General features: G+C 48.1%; 1 protein-coding gene across 6 annotated transcripts in view; it reads left to right on the top strand.

The window, feature by feature from the left end:
* DIS3L2 (DIS3 like 3'-5' exoribonuclease 2) overlaps positions 1-19,719 on the top strand; it is a 348,754-nt gene that overhangs the window by 264,809 nt on the left and 64,226 nt on the right. For 5 of the 6 annotated variants that reach the window (XM_060624139.2, XM_060624140.2, XM_060624141.3 and 2 more), the window contains one exon: positions 4,525-4,758. The exons of the other annotated variant lie outside the window; for it this stretch is intronic. In XM_060624139.2, the coding sequence (XP_060480122.2) occupies positions 4,525-4,758 (234 nt within the window). The remainder of the gene's footprint in view (positions 1-4,524; positions 4,759-19,719) is intronic. 6 annotated transcript variants of the gene reach the window in all.

Raw genomic sequence — 19,719 nt, 5'->3', positions numbered from 1 at the left:
CGCGGGTGTTGGCACGGCATTTGATCTGACATTTAAACAGTAGCGTCCTAGAGTGTATGCAGAGAACTTGCCGCCTGCAGAAGGGGAGCGACCCAAATCCTGTGATGAAGCAAAGGAAAGAAGGACACGAGCTTCCTTCTGAAAGGGTTTTGTTTATGAAACTCCTCGTGGCATTTTTACTTTTTCCATGAAAAACTCTTTGTCCTTTTGTCTTCTGCCACTGGCCCCGGTTATGGACGGGGCGTTGATGTGAACACAGTTTCCAAATTGGAAATTAATGAGGTGTTTCATCCAGAGAAACCTTCCTCCCGCACTCTCAGGCATGCTGCCCTGGGAACCCCACCCCCACCCCCTTGTGGGTCTTTGCCCTCCTGCCGCCCTTGTCTATACCGCAGCGATGGGCGCCCTTGCTTCTCTGCTACCTCCCCAGTGCTTTCCTGGCTTAAGAATTTTTTAAACCTGTGTATCAGGTATGATTCCCACAGTCTCTGGATCATGTCCAAGCAGGATGGGTTCTGCTTGCCTGAGGCCACTGTCACTGGGCCAGAAAGTTCTTGATGGCTCTTCAGAGCTTGTACTTCAGCCCTTTGTATATTCAGAAAGGAGGCTGGTGCACATTTCCTGGGATGCGGGGATGAAGGGGTGGGGGTGCTCAATTAAGGTGAGAGCACTCCAGGAAAGTTCTCGTCAGCGCCGTAGGCTTGGCCTTGGTGGGGCTCGCGTGTGCTGGTAGGAAGGCTGCCTATCACCGGCGGATAAGGATCGATCTGAGGAGCAGAGGTGCCCATCAGGGGAAAGGTGGCGCACACTGAGATAATGCGGCTGGTGTGTGTGGTTCTCGAGCTTTGGTGAGGAGTGGTAGACTTGTGATTTTGCCAAGTCACAGATAATAAATTTTAAGAACTCTTGCGGATGAAAAGCGGCCTCTAGTCAGCGCTCAGCACTTTCATCAGAGGGTTCTGAGGGAGAAGCAAAGCTCTGTTTAGAGCGAGGACATAATGGGCTTGGGGTTGGCAGGGTGTCTCAGAACCTTGTGGAACTTACTGCAAAGTTTTGTACGTAAATATTTCAAAGGAGAGGACCCGGAGCTTTCATTAGATTTGTGAAGCAGTTCTTGGGGCGCCTGGGTGGCTCAGTCGGTTGAGCGTCCGACTTCAGCTCAGGTCATGATCTCACAGCTCATGAGTCCAAGCCCCACGTCGGGTTCCATGCTGACAGCTTGGAGCCTGGCGCCTGCTTCCGATTCTGTCTCCCTCTCTCTCTGCCCCTAACCCACTGGCATTCTGTCTCTGTCTCTCTCAAAAATAAAAAGCATTAAAAAAAAAAAAAAATTAAAGCCGTTCTTGACCCACCAGTTTACATGAAAATAGACACCCAGTCGGGGTGGTTTGAGTCCCCGTGACCTGTGTGTGGTAGTCACCCATATGAGCACACTGTGGTTTCCTGTGTCCTCTAGGAAAAAGGGACCCAGACCCCAGAAGGCCAGATGTCCTATGACTTGAATGCCTGAGGGATTGTAAGGTGTGTGAAAGAGAGGTGTGGAGTGGAATGGAAGGGAAAGTTTCCCCAAATGTGCAAAAGACAGACTGTCAAACAAAATGTTGACACATAGAACGAGGAGGATTGACTGGGTTTGGAGTGAAATGGAGAAAAGGAAACAAGCTGAATCTCCAGGGGAAATCTTTGTGACCACAAGAATGAATAGGTCACGGCCCTGTCATTCTAGAGGAGGCTGGAGCAACTCCATTAATGGGGAGTTTTCAGGAAATGTGGATGTAATAGAAGGACAAGCATGGGCTGACCTTGAAAGGGGCTCTTCTGGAGACCTGCACACACTCCTTCCCCACCGGGACTGTTGGACGATACCTAGCATTGGCTCTTTCTTTTCTCTTGCATTAGGCACACTCAGGACACCTCCTGACAGCCAAATTCAGGGCCTACTTGCTGCAGCAGAAGAGCCGTGAGCACAGTATTTGAATCACTTACATTTTTGGTTAGGAGTGGTTCTCAGAATAATCCAGAAAGTGTAGTTTGAGGATTTTTTTTTTTTTAAGAAAATTAAAGTCTGATATTATAGGTCCAAGATTCTATAATAAGGCTCTTTGCACTGAGTCAAAGGAAAATGAGAATAGTTGCTGTCATTCTCTTCCTGTGCTTCTTGGCTGCCATTTTAAGAGTGTTGGTTCTTCCTTCGGGGGAGGGTTAGGGTATCAGAGGGGTCTCTCTAGCCTTCCAGGGTAGTAGCTGTGCTCCACAGAGGCTTTGTGGTGTGTACAGCTTCTCTGGGCTAGGCTCTCTCCTTTCCCCCTGGGAACACCTATGGATCCTTCAAATGGCCTTTTTTCAGGAAGCGTATCTCTGAGGTTGTGAACAGAACGGTTTGGCTGATGAAAAGGAAGGCAGAGGGGATGTTTGCAAGCCCAGGCTGAGAGCTTCTGCTACTGATTGGAGCTCCCATTTCCCAAGCCCCCTCTGCCTCTCAGCTCTCAGTACATCTGGCCTTTCCTTGCTCATGAATCCATTCCCCACAGTATTTATCTCAGAGCTTTGCTGCTTCCTTCATGCCCCTGAGCGGCTCCCCCCAAACCCTCCCTCATCCTTGGCTAGCTGATGTGAATGCTGTCACTTCCCCACTTCTTCCCCCCGGATTTGCCTCCCTCACCTCCCCTTTCCTTCCTGCCTCCTCTCCAGGCCACTCTTCCTCTCTCATCGATGGGTTGCCTCCACTTGGCCCGGGATCCATTCCTTTTGTACCGGCTTCTTCCCCTCGCCCCATAAACACAGCCTAGTCCTCCGTCCTGCCAGCCTCCTGGAAGCCGTCATCCACTTGCGTTGCCTCCACCACAGCTGTGCTCCTGTCCTTAACCCAAAGCTTCCCGAAGCTTCTTCACATCATGACACACAGAGGACATGTTGCTGTTTGAATGGCACAAGGGCCGTGGGCACCAGGCTGCTGGAAAGCGGGCTCTGGCTGCCCTGAGGGTGGTTCCTCCCCGACAGCTTTGCGGTTCCACTCTGCCCCCCACCCCACCCCATACCTTTCCCCCCAAAAAGCCTTCCTAAAGATCACCGGTAAGCAAATACTAAACACAAAGACATTTTCTTTGTTTTCATCTTCCTTAACATCCAAGTGGCATTTGAGACTCACTGGTGGTTAAGAGCTCAGACTCTGGCGGTGCTGCTGTGGCTCAGTTCCTGGCTGGGCCTTTTCCAGCTTATGACCTCGAAAGGTTATTTAATGTGTCTGTGCCTCGGTGTCATTCTGCAAATGAGGATGATAAAACCTACATCATGGGGTCACCGTGTGAGTTAAATGGCTTCTCTGGGGGAAGCGTCTTGTCTCGCTGTAAGTGCTATATAAGTGTCTGTTGGGGCTTTTGAGTACCTCTTTGCTAAAGCCCCTTTCTTCTAACATCGGACCCTCCTGATTTTTTTCCTATGTCTTCGAGCTCTCTTGCTTTTTGTTTTCATTCTCCACATTGTCTTTTTCCCCCCAAAAATGGAGAAGGTAGTAGAGAATGCAGCCTTGACTCTCACTTGCCCTTTCTTTCTTTCTTGAGCCTTCCCACCAACGCCGCCAGCTCCCCACCCGTAGACCAGTCATCTCCCCAGGCCCCAGACCCACACCCCGACTGCCTGCTACGTTGCCCACCGTCTGGATCTCCTCCCTGCACCTCAGACTCCCAAAAATAGTTGAACGTTTCTTTTATTTTTATTTTAAAAGCAATAAATAGCTCATCGTAGAGAACACAAGCAAATTTAAAGGATACAATACAAGCCAACAGTAATCCCACTGCAACAAGCACCAGCACTAAACTTGGGTGTGTCTTTGAGCTCAGTGGGTCTCAGCCCGGGCTGAGTCTCCCCAGGGCATCGAAGTTTGGCAACGTCTGGAGATATCTGTGGTTGTCAGCTTTGGGTTGCAGGAGGGGCTACTGGCATCTATCAGATAGAGTCCGAGGATATCACCAGACATTCTACGGTGTACAGGATAGGCCCCCACAACAAAGAATTAGGCCACTCAGTAGTGCTGAGGTTGAGAAACCCCATTCTGGACTTCGTCTTGACATAAATGCTCCAAATAGAATAAGTTGGAATTACTTTTCTCTTTCTACCTCCACCCTGCTCGTCTGCCTCTGTTCTCATCTGTCACATATTTGGCATCTACCCCCAGGCCTTCTCCCCCATCCGGTCTTAGTATTGATGACCACTCACCCCAACTAAGGAAGGGGCACTCCACCTTGAGTCCCCTCCTGCTTGGCCTGGTCTGTGCCACCCATGTGCTTGCAGACCTTCTGTTGGCCTCCGCTGCCTGTCCACTGTCCGCGCCTCAGAGTCTGAGCTCCCCGCGGGCAGGAGCTTCCACACTGATCGACCTTCACGCATAGCTGGAACCTAATGCCATCCTGAGCACGGAGTCGGTGCTTGGCAGAGCTCTGTAGAATGTGTTTGGATGAATGGTTGCATGAAAGAAGAACCCGCAATAAATCCTCCTCATGATTCCCTCACAATCTGTCTTTGCAGATCCTTGGTGAATGGTTTGGTCGGACCATCATTCGCTCCTGCACCAAACTGAGCTACGAGCACGCACAGAGCATGATTGAAAGCCCGACTAAGAAAATCCCTGAGAAGGAGCTGCCCCCCATCTCCCCGGAGCACACCAGCGAGGAGGTACACCAGGCCGTCTTGAATCTCCACGGAATTGCAAAGGAGTTACGCAAACAGCGGTTTGTGGACGGCGCGCTGCGTTTGGATCAAGTCAGTCACTTTTTTTTTTTTTTTTTTTTTTTTTTGTGCAACCAACGGATTTGACTTGTGCTCGAGCCCAGTGTGCGTAAGATTCAGCATGGCAGTCTTGGGATCTTCCCTCCTTTTTCCCCAGTCACAGCCCTAAAACGTTGTTCTCTGAGGCAGGCAGGAACTAACTCTCACCTGCTCTCCAAACTCCACAGACACACGAGGCCCACTGACATGAGCCAAGGCAAAAGGGTCGTGTCTGTGTGGGCAGCCCTGTGACCAGAACTCCCAGCTGGTCCTTCCTGGTAGGCCTGTAGCCCGTATTTGAGCCTTACCTCAATTCCTACCTCAAATCCCTCTGAATGGAGGTAAGAACAGGAAACATGGAAGTTTAGAAGGTAGTTGACCAGTATCGGATCATGAGGCTTAGAAAAAAAGGCATTTCTTCTTATCCCTTGTCTTCCAAAAAGAGTTATATGTTTATAATTCTGGATTCGTATTTGAAGAAGCAGAGAGCTGAGGAGACTGTGGAACGTTGACCGCTGGAGAAAATGATGGCCCAGAATGGTACTGTTTGCTCTTTGCGTATCACAGCCATGCCGGTGGCCCTCTGGGACTTCGGCAGCTGTCACTCAAACCTGGTCACATTTCCAAGTCCGTTTCCACGCGCAGCAACTCTTAAGACTTGGGAATTCTTTCCTCAATAGTTGTCAGTACATTATAGAGTCGAGTCCGTGTTCCGTGTATCGTGCGATTTTTTCTCTTATATTTCTTACCCAAACCCCCAAGAACTGCCCGCCTTGCCTGGTCACTGTGCTTGGGAAGTTTCTGGGTGTATGAAAAAAGAGTTGAGCCTCAGGATTGGCTGACGGAGAGGACTGGCAAGAGCGCAGCCTCACAGAGACGTCTTTCTCTGAGTGTCCCAGCTTAGAGAGATCTCAAAAGCCTTTCTAGTTGAAGGCTCCATTTCATCCTACCCTTTGTGATAAGCATCACTAATGCTTCTCAGCGGGCATTACGAAGAGTTGCTGCCCTGGGCCTAGGATTAAGTTAGCAGCGTTTGGGGCAAGTGGATAGTCTGTTGTGCCCGTGCTTGAGGGACCTTCCGGAGCTCTCATGCTCCCCCTCCCCAACCTGGGCTCAGGCAGCCTGAGCAGACCTGTCTGCTCACAAATGCTGATGGGCAGACCGTAGTCGGAGTGGCCGCCAAAACAGACCGTAAAGCCAGTAGAAGAGGGACCAGAGGCACAGGAGATGACGGAATATCTCCTTCCTTTCCTTCAGTGAAATTCTTTGTGGGGGTGTGAACACACCCCAGTTCTCACTCACCAGTGGCTGCCTGGTTGTCAAATCCAAGGATGCTTTTCAGTTCTTGCTTCCTAGACTTCTGTTCTGCATTTGGCCCTTTGAAGCTCACCTCCTGGTTCTCTGCTCCCCTTTGTACATCTCCATTAGTGTCCTGCTGGTCGCTTTGCGGAAGCCTCTTCCTCTCCTGTCCCCTATAGGGTTCACATTCCCTAGGATGTACCTCACCCTCTATTTTTTCTCTGTCCACACTCCTTTCCTGAATGAATGCTCTACTCTTAGGATTCTAACTACTGACTGGTTGCTGATGATGCCAAAATCCGTCTCTCTGGCCCTGCCCTCCTTCCCAAGCCCTAGAAGGCCTCTCCACCTGCCTTCTTGAACTTTTCCCTGGATGTCCCGTGGTCACATCTGCCAGTGTGCCTCGTTTCTTCTGCAGGACCCAGTGATCAGTACCCACGGCATGCTGCGCCAGCTGGCTAATGCTCCCTCCTTCCTCGGTGCACCCCCCCACCCAGGGCCCTCATGTGTTTCAGGAGCATTCCTAATTACTCCCAAACCTGATTGTGCTGGGTTTGTGTGTTGCTGTAATTATGCTGTCTAACTGACCAAATAAGAGCATAAAAAAAAGCTTTTGTTTCTGAGAACTAAAATTGTTTGAAGAGATTCAATGAGGATAAATCTTTTTTTTTTAATTTTTTTTAAATGTTTTTATTTATTTTTGGGAGAGAGACAGAGCATGAGTGGGGGAGGGGCAGAGAGAGAGGGAGACACAGAATTCAAAGCAGGCTGCAGGCTCTAAGCCATCAGCACAGAGCCTAATGTGGGGCTCGAACCCACAAACCGTGAGATCATGACCTGAGCCGAAGCCGGACGCTCAACTGACTGAGCCACTCGGGTGCCCCAGGATAAATCTTTTAAAACTCTGCTGTTTGGGTATGACAACTATAAAAGAGTAGGGGGTTGGGGCCCCTGGGTGGCTCAGTCGGTTAAGCGTCCGACTTCAGCTCTGGTCGTGATCTCGCGGTTCGTGAGTTCGAGCCCCATGTCAAGCTCTGTGCTGACAGCTCAGAGCCTGGAGCCTGCTTCCGATTCTGTGTCTCCCTCTCTCGCTGTCCCTCCCCTGCTCACGCTCTCTCTCTCTCTCTCTCTCAAAAATAAAAACGTTAAAAAAATTTTTATAAAAGAGTAGGGGGAAAAGATCATAATATTCAGGAAGAATTCTGTATTCAGATGGCTTTACAGAAGTCTGAGTTCTCCCTCTCTTTTAAAGAAACAAAAACTATAAATTATAGACGATGAATTATGAGTGTAATTTATTCAGAAAAAATACGTATATATCTAATCGGCATCCTCTTTTAAAGAGCTCTGTATTTTTAAAAAACGAATGAATGCATATCTATATAAATTAAGTTAAAACAAGGGGGCGCCTGGCCGGCTCAGTTGCTAGAGCGTGCAACTCTTGATCACAGAGTCCTGAGTTCAAGCCCCCTGTTGGGCATGGAGCCTATTTAAAAATACCTTTTTTAGTTAAAAACAAGAATAAATTCAGTTGGAATAAATGTTTAGTTATAGATAGATATCTTCTGTATGATTCCCGTCTTTAGCCAGCTCCTAGAATAACTTCCCAACTACTGCCTCAAGCACATCAGATGAGAGGGTTTCTGTTACAACATTTTAGAGATCTTACCCTATCAGATTGTTACAAAGTTTGATTGGATTAAGTATATGAAATACTCTATAACTATGAAAATATAAAGGATCAGTTAGGTGATCTCAGCTCACATTGGGATCCTAGGGGTGTGGTAGTCAAGGTAGAAGAATGATCACAGATTACTGATTGATACTGACTGATCTGTTGGCATATCTTAGAATCAGAATTTTATTGCTGAAAATAACCTTAGACATCTGCATCTCATTGGCCCTCACAATTTGTAAATTAGAAAGCTGATGCCCCCTCAAAGGTTATATGCAAGTTGCTTATATGCAAGCTGACTCTTTGTTCCGTTTTCCTCCACTTAAACCATGCTGACTTAAGAGAGAAAAGCTTTCCTTCAAAGTAAGAAAAGAAAAAAAAAAAACCCTCAAAAGTCCTAATTAGGTTCCAGTTAATTAAGGTTTGAAAATAATGGATGTACATCCTTGGAGTTGATTCCTTGGTTCCCCAGAAAACAAGTTGTGTGGACCACAGCTTTAGAAGGAGGAGCACATCAATCTCCCTCAGCAAGGGACACTGGCGAGATCCTTTATAAATCAGCTAAATGGCCCTATTCAGAAGTCACCACATTTGTTCTCCGGTGCCTGCTGCCTGCATTTGCCCTCGCGAAAACCCATTTTTCCTCAGTGCTTTTGGCGTGGCCTGCTGCTTGGAGTTTCTCTCTGATGCTTTGCTTGCCTCGTTTTACCACGTCCACATTTTTGGTGGCAGTCCTAAAAAAAATACGCCCTTTTGCACCAGCCTCAATGAGAGAGGCTCTGCGAGCGGGTCTGCCGTCGTGTCACACAGTATGCCCTTGAATGCAGAATAAATCTGCTAAAGCAGAAGTTACACCTTTGTAAGAAATCAGTTCATCGTGATGACCTTCCGAATAAGTGAGGTGGAGGGTACTCGGGTAGCGCCTGTTTGTCCGTCAGGGACAGACTGGTTCGGAGGCTGTGAGAGCCACAGCAGCACAGGACCGCTTGACCACTGGGTGCCTGCAGTCAGCCGCTCGGGCCGGAGCTGTCTCACCCACACCTGAGACAGTCTGGGCTGGCGCCAGCTCCCGGAGGACCACCCGCTAAAGTCTTGTCTGCTGCCCCGAGTATGCTGTCAAATGTTAGCAAGCTCTGTACGTGCTGTGGTGTGCAACAGATTGGGAAGCGCTGCCTTAGAGGTCGGATTACTTGCCTCAAATGTCTCTTTTACCTAGAGCTCGAACCTGGTTCTAAAGAGGCTCTAGCTCAGTGAAGTGACATTCCTGTGTTTTCACTGCCCCAAAAGCAAATGCAGGTGCCAGATGCATTTTTTTTTTTTTTTTTTTTTTGCTTTTTGGTTGGAGGAATTGAAGAGTATCCCTTCCAGGTGGTTTCTTCCCATCTTCATGCTCTCTGCGGTCATGATCATTCTAGACTTTAACACGGATTCTCGTTTTATTTATGATCACATACGTCACTCCTCTGTTTCTTAAAAGGGGGCCCCAGTGTTTTTGTGTTTATCAGAAAAGTAACCATTATGGTTGGTCATCATATGCAAACCTTGAATTTTGAGGAAGGGGAACCGTGAGAAGCTCTCCCTCCTTGCTCTGGTGTTTGCTCTGTGACTCGGGCCTGTCCGACAGGCCTCGAGAGTGTGCAGAGCTCTGGTACTTCTGTTTGTGCCGACACGAAGCGTGCTCCCAGCCAGCCTCCTCGCCAGAGAGGCAGATGACTCTGCCCATGACGTGACAAGGCTTCGGGCTCCTTTTCGAGTCTGTGCCTTAGCGTTGGCCTTAAAGAAAGGATAGCAAGGGAGGGTAGCGGAGTGGCAAATAGAACTCAAAAACGTCTCGGGGAGTATTGATCATTTTCAGGAAACTACACCAACGCTTTTCTGGGGCTTTCTCTCCAGCCCGACATTCCTCAGGCAGGACGTAGCACTTCAGAGAGAGTCCACTCTGTGCCGGCTTCTCTGAGAAACCAGCAGGATGGCCTGCAAGAAACTGGGCCACTTTTGGGGACCCCCAGCAGGTGGACAGGGATGTGAATGGCTCCTACTGAGCCATTGACTTTCTGAATTTAGAGAAAGTTGTGGTGAAGAAAAGCTTACATTTCCATCTCAGGCGATTCCTCCAGCCCAAAGGAGCCTTTACTAAGTTCTCAGCTACATCTTATATGACTCCCTCCTGGCATGATTTTGAAGCCCAAACATCAGGCAGTATCTTTGAGTGGACTTGATTATAAAGATAAACTTGTTGGTAAAATAATTTTTGAATACCATGGGACCCAAGCTGCTGTGGCATGCTATTCTGGATGTCCTTGGCCTAGCCCAGCCATTAAGTTGGGGGTCGGCAGACTTTCTGTAAAGGGCCAAATAGTCCCTATTTTAGGCTTTGTGGACTGTTGCAGTGTGAGAGGAGCCGCAGACAAACACATGAGTGGGGCCGTGTGCCGATAAAACTTTAAGGACACTGGAATTTGAATGTCACAGAATTTTCACGTCACAAAATAGTATCCTTCCTTTGATGATTTTCCAATCATTTAAAAATGTAAAAGCCCCATTTAGTTCATGAGCCGTTCGAGAGCAGGTAGAAGGCTAGGTTTGGCCCGTGGTCCGCAGCTTGCTGACCCCTGCTTACGTGAAACTCGGCTCTGCCAACCCACACAGCGCGTCCTCGCCGCACAGGGAATCTGGGCTGGGTAATGGAGAACGTTGTGCTAAGTTAGCTCTCGGGGTGGTTTCATGCAATTAAGGAAATTATTCCTTTGATTAGTACCGTGCGTAGCAGGTCCAACTGGAGGGCAGAAGTGGAGGAATGAATCAGTTTAGCACCAATTCCCTTACCCTAGTTACAGTCAGGTAGCTTCAATTAGCCAGAAGCAAAAAGAGCAGTGGCTCTCATTTGCCACCTCTGCGTGCTGGCAACCTCTTCCCAGCGGGGTCTCGTCCCCAGCCCACCTGCAGTGGTGCTGGCCCCTCCCTCTCGTAGGGCGGGACTGCTCGTGGCAAAACAGGGCTCTCCGGAGGGCTCTCCGGAAGCTGTGTGGCATGTCCGCCCCACCCCACCCCTGTTGCTGTATGTAGCAATACGTTTTGTTGAATCATACGTTTACAGTTATAGAGAGAATGTCTCTGTTCCTCCTCTCCAACGCAGTTGTTTGCAAGAAATGAACATTCCAGCTCTCTACTGCTTAATTTTGGGGCAGTGTGATATTTGGTGCGAGGTGAAAAGGACGGGATATTCATCCTACCTGGCTCTTCCTTGGTCTTATTTACATCATCACTGAAGCACAAGGGTAGGCTGTTGATCAGACGGCAGGACATGTTTGTAGAATTGGTCTCTGTTGTCTTAGTCATAGAGTTCTTCCCTCGGCGTGTGTTCCAAAAGCATTTATTGGGTACCTTGAATGTGCTAGTTGCTGGAGATGAAGGAATAAGGAACGAAGGAATGAGACTCAAGTCCAGGTTCTTAAGTTTACAGTGAGCTGAAGGAGCCAGCAGACCACCCAGAAAATTAAGAGTATGGTGAGACTATGTTGGAGAGGACCAGCACAGTCTCAGGGGATCGGGGAAGATTTGCCAGTGGAGACAGTGTGTACTCTAGGATTTTCAAAAGGTCGAGGGGCTAGCCAGGCCCCGAAGGCAAGAGAAGGCGTTCCAAGCAAACTGCTAGTGCAGGCATGCAAGGGGCAAGAGACGGCACATTTGGGCAATGGCACATTGTTCCAGGGTACATGGCGCTGGTGCAGAGGGGGGAGAGTAGCTAGGAAAGGAGGCAGAGGCCAGGCCTTGAAGACTGCAGGAGTGAGCTGGGGGAGCCATGGAAGATTTTAACCATGGAAGTGATGTGATCAGGACTATGTTTTGGAAAGAGCTGATGGCTGTGGGATGGAGAGTAGACGGAAGAAGAACAAAACAGAGAAAGCTCATAATCCATCAGAGAAATGACGAGGGCCTGACCTGAGAGAGAGGCCACGGGGCAAGAGAAAATCACAGATCCAAGAGAGGAAGGAACATGGAGGCTTGACAAATGGACGATCTTGATTAGATGTGAGGGAGAATGGAGGAATCGGGTCTCTGGTTTGGGCACGTAGGTTATACAGTACAGTAGGTTGTATTGACCCGGGCACACCTGGATGGAAGAGTTGAAAAGCAAGATAATTACTTCTGTTTAGGATCTGTTGACCTAGGGTCTGTTGAGGGGTCCACTGGAGAGGGACAGGTAGAAATGTAAAGTGAGTGGGGCGCCTGGGTGGCTCAGTCAGTTAAGTAGCCGACTTCGGCTCAGGTCATGATCTCACGGTCCGTGAGTTCGAGCCCCGCGTCGGGCTCTGTGCTGACAGCTCAGAGCCTGGAGCCTGTTTCAGATTCTGTGTCTCCCTCTCTCTGACCCTCCCCCGTTCATGCTCTGTCTCTCTCTGTCTCAAAATTAAACGTTAAAAAAAAAAAATTAAAAAAAAAAAAAGAAATGTAAAGTGAGCATGTGGGCGTAGGGGTTCAGGGGTCAGCCGGGAAGGTTGGCCTAGAGGTAACCATTTGCTAGCCAGGAGCATCTAAACGGTCCGTAAGCTGTTTAGGAATGAGCTCTAGTGCGGAGGACTCTGGAATGAGCAGCCATGCGGCACTAGACAGGCAGGAGGGTGAGAAACACTTCCTTGTGCCCAGTTCTTAGGTAGTCTTCTCTGATCCCCTCTTTTCCCTAGAAAGGAGGCTTTATAGCAGATTACAAAAGCATAAGTAAATTCCTTTGTCTATAAAAAAGTAAGTATATTCTCATGTCATAAAATTTAGAAAATATAACTGTGAAGAAATCAAAACTACCTATAACTCTATCACCCAGAAAGAGCCACTGCTAATATTTTGTCATATTATAGTTCCTTATGAATATCCTCCTCAACACTTCATGGCAAGAGGGAGGAGTGGTTAGCATAACATACATATAATTTTTATGTCCTGCTTTTTAATATTATAGAATGAGTTTTTCTCATGCAATTCAAAATTCTTCTAAACCATTTTAGTGCCTATGTAATATTTCAACATATTAAATGCTCTGGAACACTTGACCATGCCCCAACTGTGGATATTTAGATTACAGTTTTATTATACAATAAATAATAATGCCATAAGCTACCTTGTGTTCATAAGTCTTTGCTCTGATCTCTGATTATTTCCTTAGGACAGTCCTAGAACTATGCTGATAGAGTCACAGGTACAGACATATTTAAGACTCTTCAGGGGCGCCTGGGTGGCTCAATCGGTTAAGCATCTGACTCTGGATTTCAGCTCAGGTCATGACCTCGCGCCATTCATGAGATTGATTCTCTCTCTCTCATGTGATTCTCTCTCTCCCTCTCTCTCTCTGCCCCTCCCCTGCTCGCCCGCTCTCCCTCTGTCTCAAAATAAACAAACTTAAAGAAAATAGAAAGAATCTTCAAACATTGCCACAGTCCCTTCCAGAAATGTTGTACCAACTTCTCCTCCTGCCAGTAGCCTATGAATACTGACACCTGTTGTGGAACTGTCAGGAGTTCTCTATGAGGGGTGCATCTGTCTGTCTATCTCTGCCTCTCTTTCCCTGTCTCTCAAAGTTGTGTCTAGGTCTCCTGAAATATCCCGGTGGCTGTGATCTTGGGTTATTCCTTCATCTTTCCTGTTTTGTTGATTTTATTTTCATGAGGTCTTGCCTATATAGACTCTTCCTACGTGCATTAACCATTATAGAAAATACTCCTAAGAGTCCTAAAATCTAAAATGACCGAGAGAGGTGGTTGAAAGCATCTTGTTAACCCCTTGCTGAAGCCGAGACTGGAGAGCAGCCCCTCACCCCAACCAGGTCCATCTTTCTTCTCATTAGAATCAGTAAAGAAACCCATCCTCTTTGAAATGGTTCTGAGAATTATTGTTGCATGTTTAGATCCTCAGGGAATATTTGTAACTTCACTAGTTTATTTGTGGCTCTTACCTCCTGTGTATAATAGCTTTGGGTTGGCCTGAAGTGAATAATTATAAGGAAATCCAATTGAATTAAGACTACAGGGCAGAATGGCTCTATGTAATCTTTGCCACCATAAGAATTGCTACACTTCTCTCAACTCTTGGTTTCGGCTCAGGTCATGATCTCGAGGTTTATGAGTTCAGGCCCTACATCAGGCTCCACGCTGACAGCTGGGAGCCTGCTTGGGATTCGCTGCCTCTCCTCTCTCTCTGCCCCTCCCCTGCTTGCATGCTCGCTCTCTCTGTCTCTCTCTCTCTCTCTCTCTCTCTCTCTCTCAAAATAAATAAGTTAAAAAAAAATTGCTATTGCTTCTTTTTGGGGTAGACATAAACAGTACAGGAAGGTTTCTACTGGAAGGTCAGGCTTCTGTTTAAATGTTGACAGATGCACATTATTTCAGCCATGGAGACAGTGCTAGAATTAGCAAGGCTTAAAGAACATCAGCCTGTCAGTTTTTCCCAGTTACCGCTTTCATACTAACTCTATTAGTGCAATTTTCATTTAAATGTATCTAACTCATTTATAAATAAGTCTATAGCTAAGAATCTGTGCTCCTTTGAGCGAATCAGCACCCGGGTCATCTGCATGGCCTCTGTGGAGGGGAGGAGAGCAACAGGGCAAAATGGGCTGCAGCCTCAGGCCTCGGGGAGACCTGGGAATACAGGGAGTCCTGTGAGAGAAGGGGAGGGGTGAATCAGATGGCACTCTAATTCCACACAGAGTCTGGGAAAACAGTCCGTACTTATGCATCCCAACAAGAGACAGACCCGAAGACTTGACCTAGTTGTATAGACGTAACACTAATTACAGCCACTGTGGGAGCTGAACACTATCTGTGGCTTGTTAACATACACATAAAAACTCACATATATCATTAAGTGTCAGAGTGACTGTGCCGAGCAGCTTGTTATTACAACCCCAAACTCTTCATGTGCTCACCCTTCCTTTAGGCATGTCACATAGTCATTTACTTGTAATTTTCAAAAATTAGAAGGAATATGGGTAGTATTATTCTGGAAGCTATTAAAAATACAGACTCAGACATGATCTCGGACCCTCACCAGGCAGATATTTCTTAAGTTCCTGTTGTGTTACAAGTACCGCTCACAGCTCTATAAAGGAGCCTTAGACAGTGGAAGACGAACTTCCTACCTTCAGGTTGCACAGTGAACTTGAGAACTCTGTGTACTTACAAGAAACCCCAATAAGATAAAAGCAAGGGCATAGTCCGCTGTCACGGGGCAGAAGGAATAGGTTATTAGGTAGGGTGGGATTCGTAAAAGAAGGCTAGCTTGGGAAGGGAAGCCCCGACTCACTCGGTGGTGAAGGGCGGGGAAGGGCATAGCTGGCGAGGAGATGCTGAACGGCATGGAATGCCCACCCTGTTGAGACTTCATGGGATACCCCATCGCGCTGCTCTCTCCTCTGCGTTCTTTCCGAACCCACTGAGAAATAGACACACAAGTCAGACTGAGGTCGAAATAATCCAGTACTGATAAAGTTTGCACGAGAGAAGGCAGCTTGAGCAGGTTCAAGCATTTGCAATAACCTAGAAACTAATGTTATGAAAAGAAACTCTGGTTGGAGTGATTAGAGGGAGCAGAAGGTAGCCAGAGACAGAAATGTGCTCCCTACCAGACCGGGTACCCCAGGGATGGTCCTAAGTGTGACCTTCACTACTCTCCAGTGCCCCTAGGAGGTTCCCGGGCAGTGGCCCCTGCTATGGCCAGAACAGACCCTCAGCAGAACTCTGAGGACTGTGTTTTATGACTTTACCAAGTGAACTGGGCTCTTACCCTACTTCTAGAAGCTTTTCACTTGCCTGCTTCTTTCTGCTTGCCTCTGTCCAGGCTCATTTCTTCAAGAAGGGAAAAGCACACCCCGCCCCCCTTAAACCTGTCTTAGTTTCGGGGAACCTGAAGACTGAACCTCCAATCCCGCTGCACTGGCCAGCCCATCCTTCCGTCCCGCTTAGGGCTCCCCTAGCACTTTGTTTATGACTGTCACCTGTCTTGATCACATTGTCACACTGCTTTGTCGTTTTCCATTTTCTTCCCTGTCTCCTTCTCTGAGACAGTGACTTCCTTAAGGATGGCGCCTTGTTCATCGTTGGATCTCCACCCCCTGCACAGTGCTTGTTTGTAACCAGGTGTTTCAAGGTCTCGAAGCATCTCTGTACTTACTGGTCTTTTTAAAAGATGATAGTGGTTGTGATCTTGGAGAGGGACTGTAGCTCTAGAAGAAAGCCGTGCTTATGTAAGAGAATTAAATGCACATTATAAATCAGAGGTTTCCTCCCCTTTTGCATAAAAGGGTTGGGCGTTTGATTCCTTGCCAAGGCATCCAGGATTTAGAAGAGGGTGTAATGAGGACTTTCTCAAGGTGGAGCTGCCTGGACAGGTGTGAAGAGGCAGGAAGCTTCAGCACCCCAGGGGGCTGGCAGTGCTTCTGAGGCATCCTGAGCACTTCCGTGTTCACCTCTGTGTCCCCAGACCAAGCTGTGCCCCTCAGGGAGCCTGGCAGAAGAGGCTCTCCAGGAGAAGGCAGAGACCCCCAGTGCGCTACCCTGCGAACAGAGATGTTCAGGCTTGTCGGAGAACTGGCTTGCCAGCATGGAAAGGTGGGCAGGGCACCAGACCCCCCCCCCCCACCTGCCTTTCGCAAGTTTCCATCTGGAGTGGGCTGATGTCAGCTGCTGTCCCCCACCCGCATGACAAGATGGGAATGGTTTGTATACCATGATGAGATCCCCAGTCTGTGCTTCCTCCGTGAGTTCCGATCAGAGCCTGGTTTTGCTGTTCATGGAAATGATTTGCACCAGACAGAGGTTCTGTGTTAGTTGCTGCTGGGCTGTCTGAGAAGAGTAGATACCTCACGTCACAGTTCAGATTGAGAGTGTTCCCAGATGACTCAGACTTAAGTCCCTAGCGTTTCCAGGGGGCAGAGAAGGGAGGCAAGGGGCTCTCACTCTGACAAGATGATGTATAAGAAACTTCTGGGGGTCGAGCAGGGGAGTGGCCAGCACCCCTTGTTCCTCTCTGAGATGCAGGCCTTTCAGGTTCCAGGCCTCTCTGTCTTTTGGGTAATTGTATTCATGATTAGGAAGGGCTTGGACTCTCCCTTTTCTGTTCACAGGGCATTCTGCACGTCCTCACCCTGCCCCCCGTCACACCCCACGTCACTCGAATGTGAGCCAAACGGCTACATAAGAGATGTGGAACCCTTTGACGTTAGTAAAACCTGCACTGGGGAAAGGGAACCCTGGCAGCTGATCCTGGGATTTTACCATGACCGTGTCCCGGGGCTGGCCCAATTGATTTTGGTTTCCATGGTTCAGTGAGCCAGGGGGCTCTGCTCCTTTTTGCTATCCTAAACTCCGCTGCTGGATTGAGTTCCCCCAAGGCTGCTTACACCTGTCACTCAAGGACCTGCAGTCTCCTGAAGCAGATTTCATGGACCAGTCATGTTTCCATAAATAATCCAGGACAAGATAGAAGATTGCTAGGTTTGAATTTTGCCAAACAAGGATATTGTCTTAAAAAGCTCGTTACCATCTGGGCGCCTGGGTGGCTCAGCTGGTTAGGCAGCCAGCTCTTTATTTCAGCTCAGGTCACGATCTCAACGGTTTGTGAGTTCGAGCCCCACATTGGGCTCTGTGCTCACCGTGCGGAACCTGCCTTGGATCCTCTGTCTCCCTCTTTCTGGCCATCTCTGTCTCTCTCTTTCAAAAATAAATAAATGTTAAAAAAAATTTAAATAAGCTAGTTACCATCTATTGTCATAATTTTATAAATGAAAACATTTTAGCACCGAAATGAAGGAAAGGCATGTTTTACAGTATGAAGCAGTCCTTTACATTGACTTGGTTGAGCTTTGTGGAAAACCTTTCTTTTTGTTAACCGCAGACCAGCCTTTGAGGACAACTGGGTTGCACCATCAGCTCCAATGCCTCCTGGCTTTGGAGACCATCTGTGACGGCCTGTGTTTGGTGGTCCCTGAGTCCCACCAACCTGTCTTCCTGACTCAGCCATCCTGCTTTCACACAGCCTGGGCCTCCACCTGTCACCCCCATCCCCACACACCTCCCTTCCTCCAGAAGCCTCTCCAAACGGACTGCCTCCTCCCCCCATGTCTTCTCGAGGCTCCTGATGCAGTACTGCTGGGTTTTGCATTCATTTCGTCTTGTAGTTTTACTTCTTTATTCCCCTCCTCTCCCTCCCTGTCTGCATTCTTGAGTATCAGCTGTGTAGAAGGCAGACGCGTGGCTGCAAATTCTCACCCATACATCTGCGGTGTCAGAGCACAGAACAGGCGTGCTAAAAGCAGTTCAGAGCCCTCTGAACGTCACCTGAGGTCAGCGGGTGTCCATTCTATGTGAAGTCTAGAACTTGAATATATAGTCCCGTTATTCCTCAAGAAATTCCCGCATTTTAAAAGAATAGTACTACTATAACAGTTTATTTTGTAACACTTCTTCCATTCCCATTTTAAATGGGCTGTGGCAGATATTTTTATTTGTATGTATGTATGTATGTATGTATGTATTTATTTTGAGAGAGAGAGAGAGTGCACATGTGCCAGCACAAGCGGGGGAGCAGCACAGGGAGAGACAGGATCCCAGGCAGGCTCCACGTTCAGCACGGCCGTGAGATCATGACCTGAGCCGAAATCGAGTCAGACACTTAACCAACTGAGCCACCCGGGTGCCCCGACATTTTTAAACTAAAGAGAATTTAAGAACTTTAAAAGTATTTTGTAACTTTATCTCTTTTGACTTATCTTTTTAATTTCCCACACATTCTTTTCATATCTACCAGGTACAAGTACCGTGCTAGGTACTGGGGACAAAGAGACGAGAGCATGGTCCCAGCTCTCCATATCCCAGCCCTCAGAGTAGCTGACCGTCTCGTGGAAGAAATAGGGACACAAATAGAACAGAAGATGCAAAGGAAAAAGCCTGGAAAAACCCAACAGGCCGTGTTGGGTTTGTGTGGAGATGGCTGCTTAGGTGTTTTAGATGAGAACGTTAGTTATGGTTTGAGGGGGCCACTTTAAAAGTCGATTAGAAACAAGGTCAATCCGTTTTAAAAAGTTATCTCCTGTACAAAATAGAAATTAGCAATTTGCTCCAAGAAAAACGCTGGAAATGCTGAAAATAAATTACAGTTATTGAGCTGCCCCTTGAATGGTGACCTCCTGGGATAAAGGAAATCTGCCAGAGTGGAAGGAAGGAAGTGCAGACCCGAAGGGCAACACCCAGGGAGGGAATCCCAGCAGGTTTCTTATCTGCTTGTCAGCATTGAATTGGCAAGCTCCTAAATACGAAAATTTGCTAATGAATAACAGTCTTCGGGGTTTGAAGTACATTTGAACAGGGAGCCTTTAGGAGCTCTGAGAATGCAGGCTTGGCCTTGGGGCAGTTTGAAACTGATTTGCTACAATCAGTTTCCTTCTGTAAATAACAAGGAGCTCTCCCCTTCCGGTCTGGCCCTCATCCCCAGCCAAGTACCGGGACCAAGCTGGAAGTCTTGCCTGCCTCCCTGGCTGGCCTTCGGGGACACACTTCTGAGCTCAGAGTGGGAGCAGAGGTCCTGAGCTTCTCCCTTTCCTCCGCCTGCCTGGCTGGATTCCCGACTCCTTGTTGCCGAAGACTTCTTGGTTCCTGCGGAGATCTGTCCCGTTTGCCCAGAGGCCTAGCTCTGAACTCCTTGCTGGTGCACACTTCCGCCGTAGCCTGCCCCAGGCCCAGATTCCGCTCTCTGGTCGCCACCACCTACAAGTCAGTGAGGAGTTACAGAACGGACCCTGTACCAGACCGCCTAGGTTCTGACCCTGACTCTTGCACTTAGCTGCGTGACTTTGTTTTCTACCTCAGCCTCCTAAGATAATAATGAGTAAAATAAGATTACATATCCCTGAGATAATCATACAATGGAGACAATGTGGGGCACCTGGCTGGCTCAGTTGGTAAAGCACGGGAGTCTTGATCTCGGGGTTGTAAGAT

The sequence above is a fragment of the Panthera onca genome, chromosome C1, assembly GCF_046562875.1.
Source record: "Panthera onca isolate mPanOnc1 chromosome C1, mPanOnc1 haplotype 2, whole genome shotgun sequence".
Classification (NCBI taxonomy): domain Eukaryota; kingdom Metazoa; phylum Chordata; class Mammalia; order Carnivora; family Felidae; genus Panthera; species Panthera onca.
This window is presented reverse-complemented; position numbering and strand designations above follow the sequence as displayed.